The following is a 19,629-nucleotide window of genomic DNA, read 5'->3' on the forward strand; positions in this document are numbered from 1 at the left end:
TGAGTTTGGCAAGGCAATGTGAAAGGCAGCCTTAAATATAGGGGGAAATGCTTACTCAGCAAATGGACTCACTTTTCTGAACTAGATTCGCTTGTTAAAACACTTCCTGCAGTCCCTGCAAGACTGAGGCTTTGCACTCTGGCTGCTCACTCCTCAGCTACCTCCAGCCATGGCTCCTTTCTAATAGTGTAGATACACTCTTTTCGTCACCAAAGAAAAAGCAGATATATTATTGAATCTAAATGTAGTCCTTGTTCTGTGCCGCATACAAAAGGAGCCACGACTTCAAATGATATACAGTTCCTATACAGCTGAAACAGTGTCATGGGGATATGTGTAGGAAGGAACTGCAGATGCTGGTTTAAATCAAAGGTAGACACAAAATGCTGGAGTAACTCAGCGGGACAGGCAGCATCTCTGGAGAGAAGGAATGGGTGAGAGACGTCTGAAGAAGAGTCTCGACCCGAAACATCACCTATTCCTTCTCTCCAGAGTTGCTGCCAGTCCTGCTGAGTTACTCCAGCATTTTGTGTCTATCTTCATGGGGATATGTGCCACGCACGTTGCACGATCTGCTGAGTTGGCACTTCTGACTATTTCACTCCCCTGCCGGAAGCTGCCTTCAGATTAACACCAGACCAAAATCACAATTCCAAAATGCAAAACAATCTTCAATCTCACGTTCACAATTACCTGGTTGACCACACGACAAATCTCGCCAATTTTCTTTACTACTGTTCGATGGAGCTGCAAATACTCAAGTTCTTCCTCTTTTTCAACGGTAGATTCATCCTTTATTCCAATTAGATTTCTAAAACAAAACAAATTTAATTTTACCTTACCGAGTTTGGACATTTTCATTTGATGTGCTTTTCAAGAACCCAGAGAGATGGCGGGTTGACAATTAAATTAATACAAAGTTTGAATATAAATGCCATCAACAAACAGTAGCACAATCTGATTTCACAAAACATTTACCAAGCTAACATGTTAGAAAATAACTGACATAATCATGAATCATTCACCTTCCTTACTTAGTAAGCATCTACAGTGTAACTTCAGATCATCATTTGACATTATTTCCTTTATAGATTAAGATACAATACTTCCCGAAACTCTCAACTACAAAGACAGAGTAGGTATATCTCATTATTAGGACGGCATCTTATACAAACCGTGTGTGAGAGTAAACTTCAACTCGATCTTGATGAATTCGGATGATCAACCAAAATTCAGGCATCAGCGGGCATCTGGGATCCTGTTCATTCATTGTGGCACCATCACACTCAGAGTCACTGCTACCTCCATCATAACCTGTGAATAGCCCCCAAAACGGAATTAATGCCCTTTGACGTGCTTTTAGGCGCTGACGATAATGCTCCACTGCCTCAGGGGGCGGTGGAGGCCGGTTCTCTGGATACTTTCAAGAGAGAGCTAGATAGGGCTCTTAAAGATAGCGAAGTCAGGGGATATGGGGAGAAGGCAGGAACGGGGTACTGATTGGGGATGATCAGCCATGATCACATAGAATGGCAGTGCTGGCTCGAAGAGCCGAATGGCCTACTCCTACACCTATTGTCAATTGTCTATTGTTTATAAATGGACAAGTAGAGAATCATTAATTCACGACCACCGTAATCAGGTAAGCATCACATTTAACCTTTCAAGGAGAATTCTTTCTCCAGATAGCTGGATGAACAAATGCACAGGATAATGGTTCACAAGTGCCAGAAAGACCAACAAAGTCACAAGATTAATGCCCAATTTGGGGTTAAATAAGAGATCTCATCTGTGGTTCGTGTTTATCTTGGCATGCATCCAACAGAAAAAGGAGAAGATAAAGGCTTTTGTGCCTGTGTTGACTATGCAATAAAAGATTTACAGGAATTACACGTCCTTTGCAGGCATGATACAGGTTCAGAATGAATGAATGAATGTATAGCCTCTGAGCAGTTACAAATTATTGTGATAGTCTTTCACAAAAGCACCTTCTCTGCCACAGAAGGTAGTTGAGGCCAGTTCATTGGCTATATTTAAGAGGGAGTTAGATGTGGCCCTTGTGGCTAAAGGGATCAGGGGGTATGGAGAGAAGGTACAGGATACTGAGTTGGATGATCAGCCATGATCATATTGAATGGCGGTGCAGGCTCGAAGGGCCGAATGGCCTACTCCTGCACCTATTTTCTATGTTTCTATACCTCAGTGTAAAGGGTTTCTTTTAAGAGGTACAAGGTTTAGAAAAGAACCCAGGCACAAAATTTTGAAAGTGCAAAGTGTTTAACAATAACCAACAAATGGGTGATTATTATTGAAAGAGCAAGTCATGACACAAAAGAACGTATGACACAATTAACATATGAGGAGCGTTTGAAGGCTGACGTATGAGCAGCTTTTGAAGGCTAACGTATGAGGAGCATTTGATGGCTCTGGGCTTGTACTCGCTGGAGTTTAGAAGGATGAGGAGGGGATCTCATTGAAACCTACCGGATAACAAAAGGACCAGATAAAGTGGACGTGGAAAGGGTGTTTTTAGTAATGGAAGACTCTAGGATCAGAGGGCAAAGCCTCAGAATAAAAGGAAGTGCCTTCAAAATGGAGATGAGTAGAAATGTATTTAGCCTGACGTGGTGATTCTGTTGAATTCCTCGCTACAGATATCTGTGGAAGCCAAGACATTAGGTATTTTTAAGGTAGAGATTGATATGTTCATGATTAAGAAGGTGTCAACCATTACGATGAGAAGGCAGGAGAATGGGGTTGAGGGAAAGGGAGATCAGCTATGATTGAATGGTGGAGTGGACGCAATGAGCTGAATGGCCTAATTCTGCTCCAATGTTTTATGAAACAGACACTGTGAAGCCTGTCCATAGTAAGGTTGTACTCCCTTTGATGAAGTAATTGCAGAAGAAAACGAGATGCAGACAAATGCCAACAAAACATCAAACGGGAAGGGAAAAGATTGTTTTGTTTTGTTATGGTGGTCGACCATCTAGACTGTTCATTTGTCACATATTTACATAATAAATGATCACAAAGTCAAAGGTCATGTGATAGAAGAATAATTAGGCCATTCGGCCCATCAAGCCTACTTCGCAATTCAATCATGGCTGATCTATCACTCCCTCCTAACCCTATTCTCCTGCCTTCTCCCTATAACCCCTGCCGTCCATACTAATCAAGAATCTATCTATCTCTGCCTTAAAAATATCCATGGATTCCAAAAATCCAAATTCCACAGATTCACCACCTGAAGAAATTCCTCCTCATCTCCTTCCTAAAGGAACATCCTTTAATTCTAAATTCTAAGTTGCGACCTCCGGTCCTAACCCACTCATTCCTGGGATGATTCTTGTAGACCTCCTCAAGACCTCTCCAGATCCAGCACATCCTTCCTCAGCTATGGGGACCAAAATTGCTCACAATTCTCCAAATGTGGTTTGGCCAGCACCTTATAGAACCTCAGTATTACATCCCTGTTTTTGTATTCCAGTCCCCTTGAAATAAATGTATTTGCCTTCCTTACGAACGATTCGACTTGCAAATTAACTTTTTGGAAATCCTGCACCAGCACTCTCAAGTCCCTTTGCATTCTAAAACAGCATCATAACAGGATAACAATTCTAATCATTAATATGCAGTTCAGCCTAAAGCGTAGTTTTTCCAAAGAGCGTGCCTTAATCTTTCTGAAAAGATACAAGTAGTTCAGGTTATTACATGTGGTTCAGATAAATCCTTATCTGTTGCCTCATACAGCAAGAACTGAAAGCTCTGCTTTATTTGTTGTTTCCCAACCAGAAAACACAAGCTTCTATAATATGGGCATGGAGCCAGATTGTAACCAATCTTCCATCACCTGCAGTAGCTTAGAGATATGATACTGTACTTACTGCTGTGATACAGAACCTTGGGAAATCAGGAGTCCTGGGATTGTTATGGCACAGGAGGCTGACAGTGCTTAATCTTTCTGGAAATTTATTTTATGACATTGAAGCATGTGCATTTGCTCCATGCACGTGCTTCAATGTCATAAAATATTTTGGGTTGAAAAGAAAAAGGTCACAGATAAATGTTTCTCACCTAAAAGATCAGAATCCAGGCTGCCCTGACTGGAGACCACACTCTGTACTCGGCTAGGTCTGTGCTTGCCATAACCTAAGAGTACAGAGACAAAAGATGGGGGTCAGGAATTTCACAAAGGCATACAATGGATAGCCAAACAAACATTACAAGAGGAATAAGAGAGAGGGGAAAGAGAAAAACAAATTCCACAGCATGAGGGCAAGATACACACCAGTAAGGGGGGGGGGGGGGGGGGGGTAAAAGAGGACAATACAGATTGACATTTCTCTAAGTTTCATGGTTTGATTCCAACTCTCATGTAGCCAAAAATCAATGCCAGTTTTTATCTGATTGACAGTTCATCTATATAATTGCTCAAAAATCCCCAAATCCAAAAGGTCAAGTGACACGAGCCCTTGCCAGCTGGGGGTAGTCTTCGTTATTATTATTGATCCCAAAGAGAGAACAACAAATTTGGGGACTAAGAGAAAATATCGAAAGTATAATGAAAATAAATTATTATACACCTATATAAATGGGAATGCAGCGTATCAAGAAGATTTGTGCACCAATGTCTGTGTGGCCAAGTACAATACCTACTCAATCATGAAGTTTGCCACTGATACCACTGTTGTTGGCCAGATCAACAACGATGAGACAAAGTACAGGTGAAAGATTGAGAAACCTGTGTCAAAGTGTCAGGTCAATCATCTAGCCCTCAATGTCAGCACGATGATCTAAGGAAACGACAAACCCATCCTCATCAACAGAGCATCTGTAGAGATGGTTGACCGACTCAAGATCCAGGACATCCATATCACCAGCATCCTAACCTGGTCCCTCACACTGTTGTGATGATCATGAAATCACGTCGCCATATTTACTTTCAATGTCATCGGAAAACATTTGGCATGAATACGAGGATTCCCCCGAGCTTCTACAAATGCTCTATACAAAGTACTCTGACGAGATGCATCTCGGCCTGGCATGGCAAGCACTCTGCTCTTGACCGCATGAACCTACAGAGAGTAGTGAAGACACTCCAGTCCATCACATGCTTGTGACTTTCTTCCAACCAGTCTATTTCCATGATGCGCTGCATCAGGAAGCTTGAAAGTATTGACAGGATGCCTACCATTCTGTTCTCTTTTCTATCAGCTGGGAGTAAATACAAGAGATTGACAGCTTGGGCATCCAGACTTAAGAGCAGCTTCTTTCCTGCTGTTGTCAGATTCCTGAACCCATCATCTTTGTCACACCCCTTTTCCGGCTCTGCTGCCACATATGCTTGCTCTTAACTCTACATCATTTGGTTATTCCGTTATTGTGCTTCAATTATTTTTGCACTACTTCGGATTGCAGACAAATCACACCACTCTGCTACTTGTCATTGCATTTATTACTGCATTATAGTTACTGTATATATACCGTTCATTCTGTGAGCTTCAAGTGAACTAGGAATTTCATTGCATCCTGGTGTATATGACAGTAAAATAAATTAGAACCATGCCTGCCAAGTTATTATCTGTATTAGATGAAAAAATGACATACCTGTACTGCCAGGTATAATGGACTGTACAGACTCGGCAAGACTCACAGCAGAAGACGTCTGCGATGGTGGATTTGCCACCTGAGTTTTCTCAGGACCTGGGCTCGATTGCAGGAGAGGCGGGCTGGTGAGGATTCCCTCAGACCTGATCACCGTAAATCCCCTATCCTGTTGGTCAGGTTGTGTGACTGGGAGGTAGTTTTTCCCATCCATGTTCTCCTCCAGTAGTTCAGCTGATGCAGGGCATGCTCCATTAGGTCCTGCTGCTATTACTGTTCTCTCAGAAGTCAGTTTACTTTCCTCAAGTGAAATCTGGAAAAACGCACCATAAAAAGGCACGAACCACGTTTAATTCAATGTACCATTCATAATCAACTAAAATAACATATGAAACTGGCAGAAATGGAAGGGCCAGCAAGCCGATCAAACCTGCCGCATACAGTTATTGTCCAATTAAACATCAGTCACTTCACTGCCCTCTTACACAGCAACAGCCATCTAAATCCACTTGAAGAACTGAATACGTGGAGCCAAGATGATCCAGGACAAATTGAGGAGATTCCTCTCTGACTCTCAATGGCAATGAAAATGAGTTCCAGAAGAACAATGTTCATGATATTTGTTAGCAATTCCACTCCTTCCTTTGGCAGACTGAAATATCAACTACCGCTTGTGCATAACTATTTTAAATGCTTATGTTGACCCCACACTTACTGGTCAAAATATTAACTTTTCCCAAATTTTGCCTGTTCAGTCAAGAAGAAAAAGAAAGATGAAATCTAGCATGGATTTATTTACTTAATAAGAAATATTTATTATGTTCTTAATTAGCATGGCTTTATGCCGGGGAGGTCATGTCTTACGAACCCAAGTTTTTTGAGAGGAACAAAGATGAATGTAGAGGGCAGGGCAGTGGATCTTGTCGTCCTAGACTTTAGTAGAGCATTCAACAAGGTTCAATGATTGGTACCCTGATCCAGTAGATTACATTACATGGGATCCATGATGTCTTGGGAGGTTAGTTTCAAAGTTGACGGCCATAGAAGTCAGAGAGAAGTGGTGTTATTCTGACTGGAAGGCTGTGACTAGTGGATTTCAACACGGAGTCAGTGCTGGACCTCTTGATAAACTTGGACTGTTCACTCTCGAGGCCCTGAGATTACATGGTAGAAGTATATAAAATTATGAGAGGGATTGATAGGATAGATTGTCAGAGCCTTTTTCCCTGGGTGGAAATGTCAAGTACTAGTAGGCATAGGTTTGAGGCGGGAGGGACAAGTTTAATGAACATATGTGGGCAATGTATACTTCACATAAGGGCAAGCAAATAGGGTTAATTTAGTTTGGTGTCACAGTTCGCACATACATCATGGATTTAAGGGCCTATTCCTCTGCTGTATTGCTCTATATCTTAATCTAATCCTGTATACCAAGGGTTCCCAACCTGGGGTAAATTTCGCCTACCCAGGTGGTACATTTGTTGATTCTGGATTTGTACATATTTTTTCTCATTGATTGACTGTGTTTGGTTCTAGCATCTGTTCATCATTAGATGTTCATAAATAAGTGAAATAACATTGTTATGTGCTATTCAAGTTGCCAGGGGTAAACGGAACGAAAAACGTTGAGAACCCCTGCTGTATATCATGCACACATCCAGATTATCATTAATTTATATTATTGCCATAGACATAAACCTGTCACCATAGTCTATACTTCTTGAAATTGGTGAAATTGTTTTAAGCCAAGCACTGATCTAGTGGCTCCTGTACATTGGCGAGGCGATGCGGAGACTCGGTGACCGTTTCGCTGAACACTTGCGTCAGTCCGCCAAAGCTTACTGGATCGCCCAGTTGCAAAGCATTTTAACTCCCTTTACCATTCCCATTCTGACCTGTCCTGGGCCTCCTCCATCGCCGGAATGAGGCCACGTGCAAATTGGAGGAATAGCACATCCTAATCTCCTTGGGTACCTTACAACACAGCAGTATGAATGTAGAATTTTCCAATTTTAAGTAACTTCTACAAACACTCCCCTTGCCCATCCCCCTTCGTACACTAAAAATCGGTTAACCAGTTCCACAGTTTGCAACGATATATATCCCTCTTGGGATCACACCGCCCCTAGCCACCAATCAGCCTATCAGGGAAACTCCCTGCCTGATTTCATCTGTTGCCATCCCCGATTTGCTTTCTTGCTAACAGTTCTCCCCCCCCCCACCCAACAACAATCAGTCGGAAGATAGATACCGACCCGAAATGTCACCTCTCCATTTTCTCCAGAGATGTTGCCAGACTCACTGAGTTACTCCAGTATTTTGTAAAGATCTTTGGTATAAACCAGCTCCTTTTTTATTACCGATCTGGTGGCTCTTCATTTTCCCCCGATACAAAGCCCATGCAATATGAAAATGTATACCAAGAATCGGCTTTAAATAAACAAACAACTTTTTTAAAGACTAGTACATTCGATCCCAAAACCATGCTGTTCATCTAATTCTCAAAACATTACGATATCTGAAATCCAATCGAACATGAATGAAATTACTTCAGCAGCTACAAAACCGTCCATCACTGCTACAGTCCACTTCTGCAGAGCTTACACATCAACTGTGCAGAAAAATAGCATCACTGCTTTAACCAACTGAACTCTCAAGCATTGAAACTACTTAAAACCGTTACCTGTGACTTCTCTTCACTCTTCTCTCCGTCAATTACAGACAATGGTATGGCTACTTCAACTTGTTTTGTCCAACCTTCCTGGCGTTGATGGCAGATCCGAGCTACTTCTGCATCTGCACTCTCATCACTAGCCATCGCCACAGCTGGGCACTCGCTCTCCAGGCTTTGCTTTCGGAGTTCTGGGGAAAGCTTCTGCCCTGCCTCTGCCCTCTGCACATGCAGGCGGCTCACAGATAAGTAATAAAAGTTGTTTGCTTCTCCATTGAGGTGGTACCCTGGAAGATTCATCCGCTTAAATTCCTTACATTGAAAAAAACAGATGAAGTGAGAGTTAAAACAATGGCATAACAAACGAGTGATGAGGTCTAGACTCTTGTTAGATCCTGGCAAGACTGGAATGGAAAAGGATGTTTCACAGTTCCAGTGATACAGGTTCAGACCAGTGTTACATCTATCGGGTTGTACCCATGACCAGTAGGTTTCTGTGTACTCCAGTTTCCTACTGCAGAACAGCACCGTGGTGCAGCAGTAGAGCTGCTGTCTACAGCGCCAGAGACTTGGGTTCGATCCTGACTAAGGATGCTGTCTGGGTGGAGTTTGTACGTTCTCCCTGTGACTGCTTGGGTTTCCTCCGGTTGCTCGTTTCCTCCCACATTCCAAAGATGTGCAGATTAGTAGGTTAATTAGCTTCTATAAATTGTCACTAGTCTGTAGGATAGAACTAGTGTGAATGGGTGATTAATGGTCGGCACTGTCTCGGTGGGTCAAAGGGCCTGTTTCCACGCTGCATCTCTATAACTAAACTAATCCCAAAGATACGCAGGATTGTATGTTAAACGGCCACTCCAATGTAGGTGGGTGGCAGAATCTGGGAGGAAGTTGATGGGAATGAGAAGAGAACAAAAATAAATTTGCGTAAATTGGTGCTTGATGGACACTGAGAACTTGATAGGTCAAAGGACCTTTTTCTGTACTAAAGGATACTGATTCCATAACTCCTAGTTTAGATTTAATACAACAGAACTTTGCTCTTGGGCGAGTTCAAGACTTATTGTGAGGAGGAGTGTGTGCATTACATTGTCTTTAACTTAATGTTTAAACTCCTGCCAACTCATATGGGGTCTAAAACCTTGCAATATGTACCTTCGTGACCTTAGCAAGTTAGTAACATTGCTCATTGTCTTGCAAATGTGTGTGCAGAACAATGGTCTGATGGGGTTTCTTTTGGTCAGCTTCTTTTTGTAAATGTAACAAACTACTACTAAGCTTCATTATTCCGTGTACCTCTTTAAATTTCTCCAGTGATTGCTCCGGTCCAAAAACAAACTGCAAAGGAACCACTTCGCTGTGACATCGGGGCCTGCCCTTTGATCTGGACACATGATCTGATACTTTCTGTAGAGTAGCTAAAGTAATATTTGTTGAATGGCGCAGTGCTGAAACAATTTCATCTTCTAGGAGCCAATGAATCTAAAGAAAGGATGGCATTTCAGAATAACTTAGAAAACAATAGGCAACAGGCAAACCACACAAAACGTTATGAAACACGTGTGTTTTGATTCTTAATGCTAAATAAAGAGAGCCAAAAAGTAATCGGTCACAATTTATTTTGAATGGAAAAATGAAGTTGATGTACAATTGAGTAAGCTTTGAGTTCCTGGGCATGCACATCTCTGAAGATCCATCCTGAGCCCAGCACAATGAAAAAATTGCCAAGAATAATCATCAACGCATCCACTTCCTTAGAAAATTCAGTATGTCGCCAAATACTCTTATTAAACATCTGTAAGTATATGGTGGAGAGCATACCAACTGGTTGCATCACCATACACCAGGTAGTGCAAAGGAGAAAGGAAACAGACTAGAGTTAACACTGCAGGGAAAGAGCAGATGAAAAAGTGCAAGTACTGAGGTCTTCTTCTTATCGAGTCTACACACAAGATTAGAAGTTGTTCAGCCAGAGCTGAACACATTTCGCGGCATCTGCATACAATGGTGTCTGTCTTGTAGCTTCTAGTGCGTGGTGGTGGAAAGATTGGTGGAAACAGGGCCGCGACGTGGACGCTCTTTCCTTGACCCCAGTACTGGGATGAGATTGTGAGATGGGGAATACAGCCTTAACCTACTAGATGTCCATTTAAGAGTGTAATAACAGCAGGGAAGAAGCTGTTCTGGAATTTGGTGGTACATGCTTTCAAGTTTTTGTATCTTCTGCCCCACATGTGACAATGACCAAGTGGTGCTTGGTTATGTTGGCTGCTTAGTCAAGGCAGCATGAAGTGTAGATGGAGTCGTGATAGACTGGGCTGCCTCCAAAACTCTGCAATTTCTTGTGGTCTTGGGCCAAGAGGTTTCCAAGCCTATCTGAGAAAAATCCAGTTGTTTCTATGATGCATCTGTAAATATTAGTAAGTCATTAAAGCCATGTCAAAAATCAAGATGTGCTTTCTTGTGGTTGGACCAGGACATATTGTTAGTAATATTTATTCCTAGGAACTTTAAACTCTTGACAATCTCCATCTCCACATCATTGATGCAATGATGCTTGTGCATTCCACCCCACTTTCCTGAAGTCAATAACTAGTTCCTTTGTTTTGCTGACATTTGAGAAAGCAGTTGCTATTTTGGCTGCTGTTATTCAGCACTTATCTCCTTCTGGAGATTGATATCGGCATTGTCATTGTTCGAGATCCAACACACTACGGTGATGTTATTTGCAAACTTGTAAATGTAGTTAGAGCACACAGTAGTTCATCCACACAGTAGTTAGAGTGTAGGGAGTATAGTGCGCGGCTGAGTACCCAGGCTTGTGGGGCACCAGTGTTGAGAAATATTGTGGAGGATCTTTTGTCGCCTATCCTTAATGAATGCGACCTGTGGTTCATGAAGTCAAGGATATTGTTGCAGGGGGAAGATGCCGAGTCCTAGGTCAGGGGTTTGAGGATGAGTTTGGTTGGTCTTCAATCAAGTTTCAAGTTATCGCACCTTATATCTTCTTCAATTCAGTGCAATTTACGATTTTACTTAATCGAGTGCTACAGGATTTATTTCCATATTAAATGTTTTAAATAGATATCATTTTCAATGATTACAAATGTAGTTGCAGGATTAATCATTGAAGATATTATCTACAAGCATAAGCAGAGACTGACTTAATGGGTTACATAGCCATCGTATACATGTTTTTCTTTGGTTCATATTTCATGTTTCCATTCATATTAGCGACTGTAGGCAAGATGGGAAACACTTAAATTCGGACTTTCAATTGATATTGGACAGTTTAAAGCATCTGGATGGAGAATGTTTTTATCCAGCTTTTGAAGATTGCCTCGAAAAATCACTGTAACACTGAGTGATTTTGTATTACTGAGATGTCTACGGACCAGAACAAGAAATTAAAGGTGTTTTACCTTCTAAAATGCAAAATGGCTGTTTCCAACACATTGATCAATATTCTTGACATTACCTCATCCATTGTAGCAAGGACAGCTTGTTTGTGCAACGTTGGCAGTTTGGAAAGTGGATCACTCAAAGCCTCTGCAATCCTGGAAAATAATGACAAAAAACACTAGAAATCATGCTAAGCCCAGCAGGAAACGAATACAATTAAAACCACACTGAGAACTGGATTTAAATCTTATAATAAAAGGTTTCATTTTAGCAAGGTAGAACATTGTGGCGGCACAGTGGTGCAGCTGGTGGAGTTGCTGCCTTACAACGTCAGAGACCCGAATTTGATCCTGACCTCGCGTGCTGTCTATGCGGAGTTAGCACGTTCTCCCTGTGACCATGTGGGTTTCCTCCGGGTTACCTCAAAGATATGCGGGTGTGTAGGTTAATTGGCTTCTGTAAATTGCTGCTCATGTGTAAGGAGTGGTTGAAAAAAAAGGAGATAACATAGAACTTGTGTGAAAGTCGACGATCAGCGTGGACAGGGTGGGCCGAAGAGCCAGTTTTTAGGCTGTATTTCTAAACTAAACACAGCCACTAGGTGGTACATGCAAATTAAGTAGGTTGGGGTCAAATTTCATATTTTTAAATTATTTAATTCTGACCCTACTAAGTTCATTGTGAGCAGTTTGACACCAGTCTCAAAGTTTGATTACTACTTCTTGATCCAGTGCATGTACGATGCCGTGCGATATAACTAGATTCTGCATTCACTTTGTTTTATCCAAATGAAGGAGCAGAACTGGCAATTAGTGGACTCCATAATACTGTCAGTACGAGGATTGGGGTAGGAATTACAAAATGATGGAGCTTTAGCATCTTGCATCAGCAAGATTCAAAACCAAGAGACAGATATGGAAATATGAAAGAGAAATTCAATAAGAACCAAAATGAATACAATGACAGTAATGGCTGTACTTCAGTACAAGAAAAGTAAAACAAATAAAACGCTGCTCATGCAGAATCCGAACTTGGCAAACTAATAGACACCAACTGAATAGATAATTTCAGAGATACAGTAGATGACCAAATTAAAAGAAAGAAGAATGGCTTGTACAAAATCATAAATCTTGTGGGTAGATTTATTCCTAAATGGAATAAACTCAGGAGCAGAAACATGTAAAAGAATAGTCAGTGACACTAATTGGATTGTATCAATACAATTTTTCAGCTAAGCTGATATTAAATAGAGATGAATAATAAATAACACTATAGGTGAGGAAAAGCACAAAACAATAAATATCTGATGACGGATACACAAAAATGCTGGAGAAACTCAGCGGGTGCAGCAGCAGCTATGGAGCTCCATAGATGCTACTGCACCCGCTGAGTTTCTCCAGCATTTTTGTGTACCTTCGATTTTCCCGCATCTGCAGTTCCTTCTTAAACAAATATCTGATGACTACTCTCTCTAACTATTCACAAAAGAAGACATAAGCAAAATACCTTCTCTAAACTAAAATAATCTAAGTATAATCTACTAGTTCACAATAAATAAGACAGAAGTTATGGACAGTCACAAGGCAGATAGGAAGATTTATGATATGATGATGATCATTATGAGGCAGATCTTTGAATGCTGGGGACCTCTGGTAGACTGAAAAGGGGTTATTGCGCTCCTATCCAAAATGACCAACTATGTCACTTCCATTTCAAGTAAAGGATCAGTGCTGAGAATTAGAAGTAATGGCAAATATTACTTATGCACTCATAATCCTGTTAAAAACACGTTAGCATGGATTCAGAAAAGTAAAGTCCTTTTAGTAATTGACAGTCCAAGTAAGCCAACCTGTGCCACATGATGTGGTGCTTCTTGGCATCCAAGAAGTCTTTTGATTGAACGTCCACAAATTAAATTCAAAGCTCTGAACTTTTGAGTTATGAAGTCTGGGAAGCCAGAAAAAAATGATTTTATGAACAAAATGTCTGAGCATCTGATGACATTCCCTGTAGTTCAACTGTCAATGCTTCCTACTGAAATTATCGGTAATGTATAATGGGTATTTGTAAGAGGCTTCTTAATGCTCTGATAATCCAAATTAAAAACATAGAATGCTGGAAATACTCATCATGTCCGGCAACATCTCTGGGGACAGAAACAAAGTTAATTTTTCAAATCCTTTCATCAGAATCTCAAAGATGCTGCCTGGCCTGCTGTGAATTTATAGCATTTTATGTTTTTATTTCTGAGTTCCAGCATTTGCAGTAATTTGCCCTAGAATTTATTGAGCCTTCTGTTCAGGATATTATATTGGCAGAGGACGGGGTTCACAACATGTTTTGTATTGTAAACTTAATATTTTACTTTTGATTACATTTATTTTTAATCATTTTTAAAATTATGTATTGATCCTTCAAACATGACAGATTATGTAAATATTAATCATTTATACAAGCAATTGCAACAGATTGAATTATTTTAATACAATTTCCCAGAAGACTGCACCTCTCATCTGTGGTGGAAACATGTTGATCCATGTTTTGCATTAGCTCTTCATCAGATCGATACGATGATGGTTGTCCTGGTGATCGGTTCATGGAACTGCTACTTTCCGATGTGTACCTAGGGACAGGAATATGTTTGCAAAGAATTACTTACAAAATTAATCTGCAATAGCACAGCTGTCCTTGGGAAAAGTACTAGGAAGTCAATGTAGCCTGAAATTGAACATCACACAAAGACATCTGTTCATATTTCAGACATCTTTATATTCAACCACTGCTTGTTTGGGTAAATGGATTTCCACTTACTTTAACACTACCCAAGTACGCAATCTGTACAAATGACAATATTGTTATGTTAGCTTCTTGCCAGAGTGGCCTTGTAATGGTTGCAGATAATAACTCGTTTTTTTTCAGCTCGATTGGCCAGATAGTCACAAAAGGATACAAATTGAAGGTAATTGCAAATTTAAAAAAATTGTTGGTTAAAATTAGTCGAGTTTTATTGTCCTATGCACATACCTAATGTGCACATGTACAAGTATATTACTTTTTAATGAGGCAAGTAAGTCAGTGGAATTCTTTTCCACAAACCTACTCAGCCTTCTCTAAAGATTCTTATCAAGAGAATAAGGGGCACATTATGGGGAACAAGCATCAGACTAGAATTTGATTAGCTGGCTCTTGTGGGGAAACTAAATCTTGATGAGCCAAAAGTCTTTAACAAGTGCTGGAAACTGGCAAGCTCAAAATGGCACATGACTGTGCGTCAGGGCACTAGAGCAGAGGGCTCTGTGGGCAATAACTACAGTTTAGAGCCCTCTTGAGATTGCCTATTCATTAGTTGAAATCGGTGTTAAAAGACAGGCGGTATGGTGGCGCAGCGGTAGAGTTGCTGCTTTACAGCGAATGCAGCACTGGAGACCCAGGTTCAATCCCGACTACAGATGCTGTCTGTATGGAGTTTGTACATTCTCCCCATGACCTGAATGGGTTTTCTCTGAGTTCTTCGGTTTCCTCCCACACTCCAAAGATGTACAGGTATGTAGGTTAATTGAAGGTACACAAAAATGCTGGAGAAACTCAGCGGGTGCAGCAGCATCTATGGAGCGAAGGAAATAGGCAACGTTTCGGGCCAAAACCCTGAGAAGAAAGGAAAAAGGAGGAGGAGGAGCCCGAGGGCTGAGGGAGAGCTGGGAAGGGGAGGAGACAGCAAGGGCTAACAGAATTGTGAGAATTCAATGATCATGCCACCAGGATGCAGACTCCCCAAGCGGAATATTAATTGGCTTGGTAAATGTAAAAATTGTCCCTAGTGTATATAGAACAGTGTTAATATGCGAGGATCGCTGGTCGGCGCAGACCCGGTGGGCTGAAGGGACTGTTTCCGCTGCTGTATCTCTAAACTAAAGACCAAGAAAAATTGCTCATGGGCTCCATAAAATGTTTGCTATGGGTTATATAAAATGTTACTTAACATACTAAAGCTAAGTAATAGGAATAATGTCACAGGTAATGAAAATGCTAATTAAGTGTTCTGCATTACATATATTTGAATATTTTGCAAATTTTTTATATTTTAATATATTGTAAATTTGCAGATGATACCCAGAGTGCTGGGGTTACGGACTACGAGGAAGGCTGTTGAAGTGTCCGGCGGCGTATCGATCAACTACAGAAATGAGTGAAGAAATAGCAGGTGGAGCTTAATCTGAGCAAGTGTGAGGTGTTGCACTTTGGGAGGTTGAATGCAAGGGGAAAGTATACAATTAATGACATGACCATGAACAACATTGATGTTGAAAGAACTTGGAGTCTGGCTCCATAACTCCCTGAAAGTGGCAATACAAGTAGGTAGGGTGGTAAAGAGGAGATTTACCAGAATGATGCCTGGATTACAACTTGGACAACTTGGATTGTTTTTTTCTGGAACCCCAGAGGTTGCAGGCAGACCTGAGAGAAAGGTCTTAGATAGGCCTGAGAGAGTCATAGAGTGATACAGTGTGGAAACAGGCCCCTCGGCCCAACTTGCCCACATTGGACATGTTCCAGCTACACTAGTCCCACCTGCCTGCACTTGGTCCATATCCCTCCAAACTTGTCCTATCCATGTACCTGTCTAACTGTAGATAGGGCAGACATCCCTGGATGGAAATATAAAATACTAGAGGGCATAGCTTTAAGGTGAGAGGGCAAAGTTTAAGAGTGAGGTGCGAGGCTTTTTTTAAAATAAACAGAAGGTGGTGAGTGCCTGAAACGCGTTGCCGGGGTTGGTGGTGGAGGCCGACATGATAGTGGCATTGAAGAGATGTTTGGATAAGTATGTGGATATGCACAGAATGGGGGGGAAATGGATTATGTGCAGGCAGATAAGGGTTGGTCTTGGCTTCAAGTTCAGCACAGACATTGTGGGCTGAAGGGCCTGTTCCTATGCTGTGCTGTTCTCTGTTCCAAAAGTTGCAAAACTACAAACTTGCCTCTCAACTTACCTGTGGTGGTTTACATCAACAGGCATAATCTCAATTTCCAAGGGAAGAGTCAGCACAAAAATATCCAAGGTGATAACAAGATTATTTAGATCGATCGATTTGACTGGAAAATTCTCCAGGCTGCTGATAATTTCACCTAAACAAAGGAACAAAACAATTGGAAACAATTTCCAGTATAATATTAAATGACTCTTGAAAAAAGACTGTCATAAGAGAGAGAACTAATGTTCCTGGTTGAACATGGTTCCAGTTTAAAGCAGCTAGTTCCCTCTTGGTTAACAGCTAATTTACCAGTTTAAAGCTGGAGGCTCATCTGCCATTTACGGGCCTTCATCAAATACAGATGTACAGGGATGTGTCACTAGCTGTGTCATTAGACTGCAATCAGAGATTCACCAGAACACTGTCCAGGATGGTCTCAGTTACGAGGAGAGAATGGATAAATTAAGTACGTTTTCATTGTAAACTTAGTGGCTATACTAGCAACCAGAGGGCACAGGGTTAAAAGTTTAAGGAGAGATAAGGGAGATTTTTTCTTCCCCTTCAGAGGGTGGTGGGAATTTGAAATGCACTGTCTGAGAGGGAGGTGGAGACAGAGACTCACGACATTTAAGGAGTATCTGGACAAGTACTTGAATCGCCAAGCCTTAGAAGGCTCCAGACCAAGTTCTGACAAATGGGATCAGTGCAGATGGCTACCTGATGGTCAGCACAGAGAGGGTGGATTTAAGAGTCTGGTTCTAAGCTTTATGAATCTGTGTCATTACCTCAATTTTCCTTCTAAACTTCAACTTTGCACTTACCAAGGCACGTGGGCAGTGACTCCACTGGTATGGACTCCACCGAGAACGGCCCACAGCATTTCTTTCCGCCAAGGGAACAAGTAAGATGAATAAATAATGGTGGCATCTCCTGATCAGGAAAGTCTTGCTCATTTAAAGAATCTCCCCCAAGAACACTGAATGAATCATCGTCTCTGTTCACCGTGTTGGTGTCAGAGAGGGAATCGGCATCCTGTAATTCCTTGTCAGATTTTTCCCTATATTCCACCTCCAGATCTGGATCACTCTCCGTCACCACACAACATCCAGACGTACTACCTGTCAGATTTCAGGAAAATAAATGCAGAGTTAATTGCTCCTGCAAAACCCTTCATTTACCATTGCTGGCTAGTGATTCTCATCTACGGCAAACAGAAATCCTGGAGAAACTCAGAGGGTGAGGCAGCATCTATGGAGCGTAGGAATAGGTGACGTTTCGGGTCAAGACGCTTCTTCAGACTGATGTGGGGATGGGGGGGGAATAAGAAAGGAAGAGGCGGAGACAGTGGGCTGTGGGAGAGCTGGGAATGGGAGGGGAAGGAGGGAGAAAGCAAGGACTACCTGAAATTGGAGAAGTCAATGTTCATACCGCTGGGGTGTAAAGCCTCCATCTTGTACCTGATTCCCATTTCCCTCCAACTCTAGGATCACATCTTAACCCAGACCCATTACCACAGCCACGTTTGCTTTCTCGTGACTCGCCTCATCTTGTACCTCTGCCCCTCATTTACGGCAAATTTTGCCAATCGCTTGGTTTGATAACCAAAGCCAAGAATTATGCATTAAAATTATATTTTTAGAGAAAGGGCAGCACAATTCAATAAAACATCACGATCATAGTATCAGAGTAAGATATTAATTACATTTTAATGGCTGACAGAATTATTTGATATTGAAACATTTTAAAAGGAATTGAGAACAAGTTTAATCCAATGTTCAGTGGGTTCTTCTCTCAAAATCATCTATCTTCGTCATCTCTGACAACCACAAGGATAGTTGCCACAGGATTGTGAAATATAAAGATTGTGAGAGGAAATATTTAGAGCTTGAAATTAAATTACATTTTAAATTTAATTAGGTTTGAGCTGTAGAATCCCAAGACCACAAATACATGTGGTTTCTTTTAATTACACTTTATAAAACTGTATGCCATACCCAAATCATAATCAGGTATTGAACTTGCAAATTCCATGTTCAATAGTCATGCTTAAGATGCAACTACAATCCATAAAGTTAACAGTTCTAAGAATAGCAAAATATATTGATCAAATATAGTATAGATGCCCAAACACTTTGCATCTGACCATATTTCATCCAACTCAAAAATTATGGATGTCAACAATATGTATAGTATTTAACATAAACTTAATTCCCAAGTTCGGTAGCTTCCTTATTGAGAAATTAATAACTAAATTAGTGGTCACAACATGCAATCAGACCACATTGCAAAAGTTCAAAGCATCTCACCGTCCTCCCCTGCCATCTCCAACTCAGAGAGATCGTTTTCGTCATTCTGTTTTCTTTGCCTTTCATCCTGATAATTTTCTTCCTATAAATTTCAGAGCAAAGTGTAATTCAGAAAATCTCCATTGCAAGAGTTACCATTCTTTTCATACCAGCCATTAGATTTCACTTCTAAGCACAAATGATAAAAACGGCTAATGAAGAAAAGCCATTAGCCTGGACCACCCGTTTGACACACAACCAAAGGAACACAACTTCTACTTGCAACTGAAATACCTCAAGCTCATTTGGCATTCCAGTCCTGAGGGCATTTTTATTGTAAAGCAGAGTTCATCAGCCCTTGCTAAACCATCAAACTAGATACTGGATGGGAGATTCTTCACAGGGATCTACTACAGTGTTGTTCCCGATGTTGGGGGAGTCCGGAACCAGGGGTCACAGTTTAAGAATAAGAGGTAGGCCATTTAGGACTGCGATGAGGAAAAACATTTTCACCCAGAGAGTTGTGAATCTGTGGAATTCTCTGCCACAGAAGGCAGTGGAGGCTAATTCACTGGAGGTTTTCAAGAGAGTAATACCCCTGTCCCACTTAGGCGTTTTTTTTGGCGACTACTAGCAACTAGGCTGTTTTCACATGGTCACGGGGTGACGCTTGTATGGTCGTGAGTAGTCC

At 41.2% G+C, this 19,629-nt stretch overlaps 1 protein-coding gene across 5 annotated transcripts in view; it reads right to left on the minus strand.

Annotated features, from left to right (window-relative positions):
- szt2 (SZT2 subunit of KICSTOR complex) overlaps positions 1-19,629 on the minus strand; it is a 198,604-nt gene that overhangs the window by 99,976 nt on the left and 78,999 nt on the right. For all 5 annotated transcript variants that reach the window (XM_033028842.1, XM_033028843.1, XM_033028844.1 and 2 more), the window contains exons 31-41: positions 18,960-19,041; positions 17,475-17,771; positions 16,672-16,807; positions 14,187-14,303; positions 11,757-11,835; positions 9,575-9,760; positions 8,291-8,590; positions 5,611-5,920; positions 4,078-4,152; positions 1,176-1,314; positions 694-811 (exon numbers count right to left, since the gene is read on the minus strand). In XM_033028842.1, coding sequence (XP_032884733.1) covers positions 694-811; positions 1,176-1,314; positions 4,078-4,152; positions 5,611-5,920; positions 8,291-8,590; positions 9,575-9,760; positions 11,757-11,835; positions 14,187-14,303; positions 16,672-16,807; positions 17,475-17,771; positions 18,960-19,041 — 1,839 coding nt within the window. The remainder of the gene's footprint in view (positions 1-693; positions 812-1,175; positions 1,315-4,077; positions 4,153-5,610; positions 5,921-8,290; positions 8,591-9,574; positions 9,761-11,756; positions 11,836-14,186; positions 14,304-16,671; positions 16,808-17,474; positions 17,772-18,959; positions 19,042-19,629) is intronic.

Source organism: Amblyraja radiata, chromosome 10, assembly GCF_010909765.2.
Source record: "Amblyraja radiata isolate CabotCenter1 chromosome 10, sAmbRad1.1.pri, whole genome shotgun sequence".
In the NCBI taxonomy this organism is placed as follows: domain Eukaryota; kingdom Metazoa; phylum Chordata; class Chondrichthyes; order Rajiformes; family Rajidae; genus Amblyraja; species Amblyraja radiata.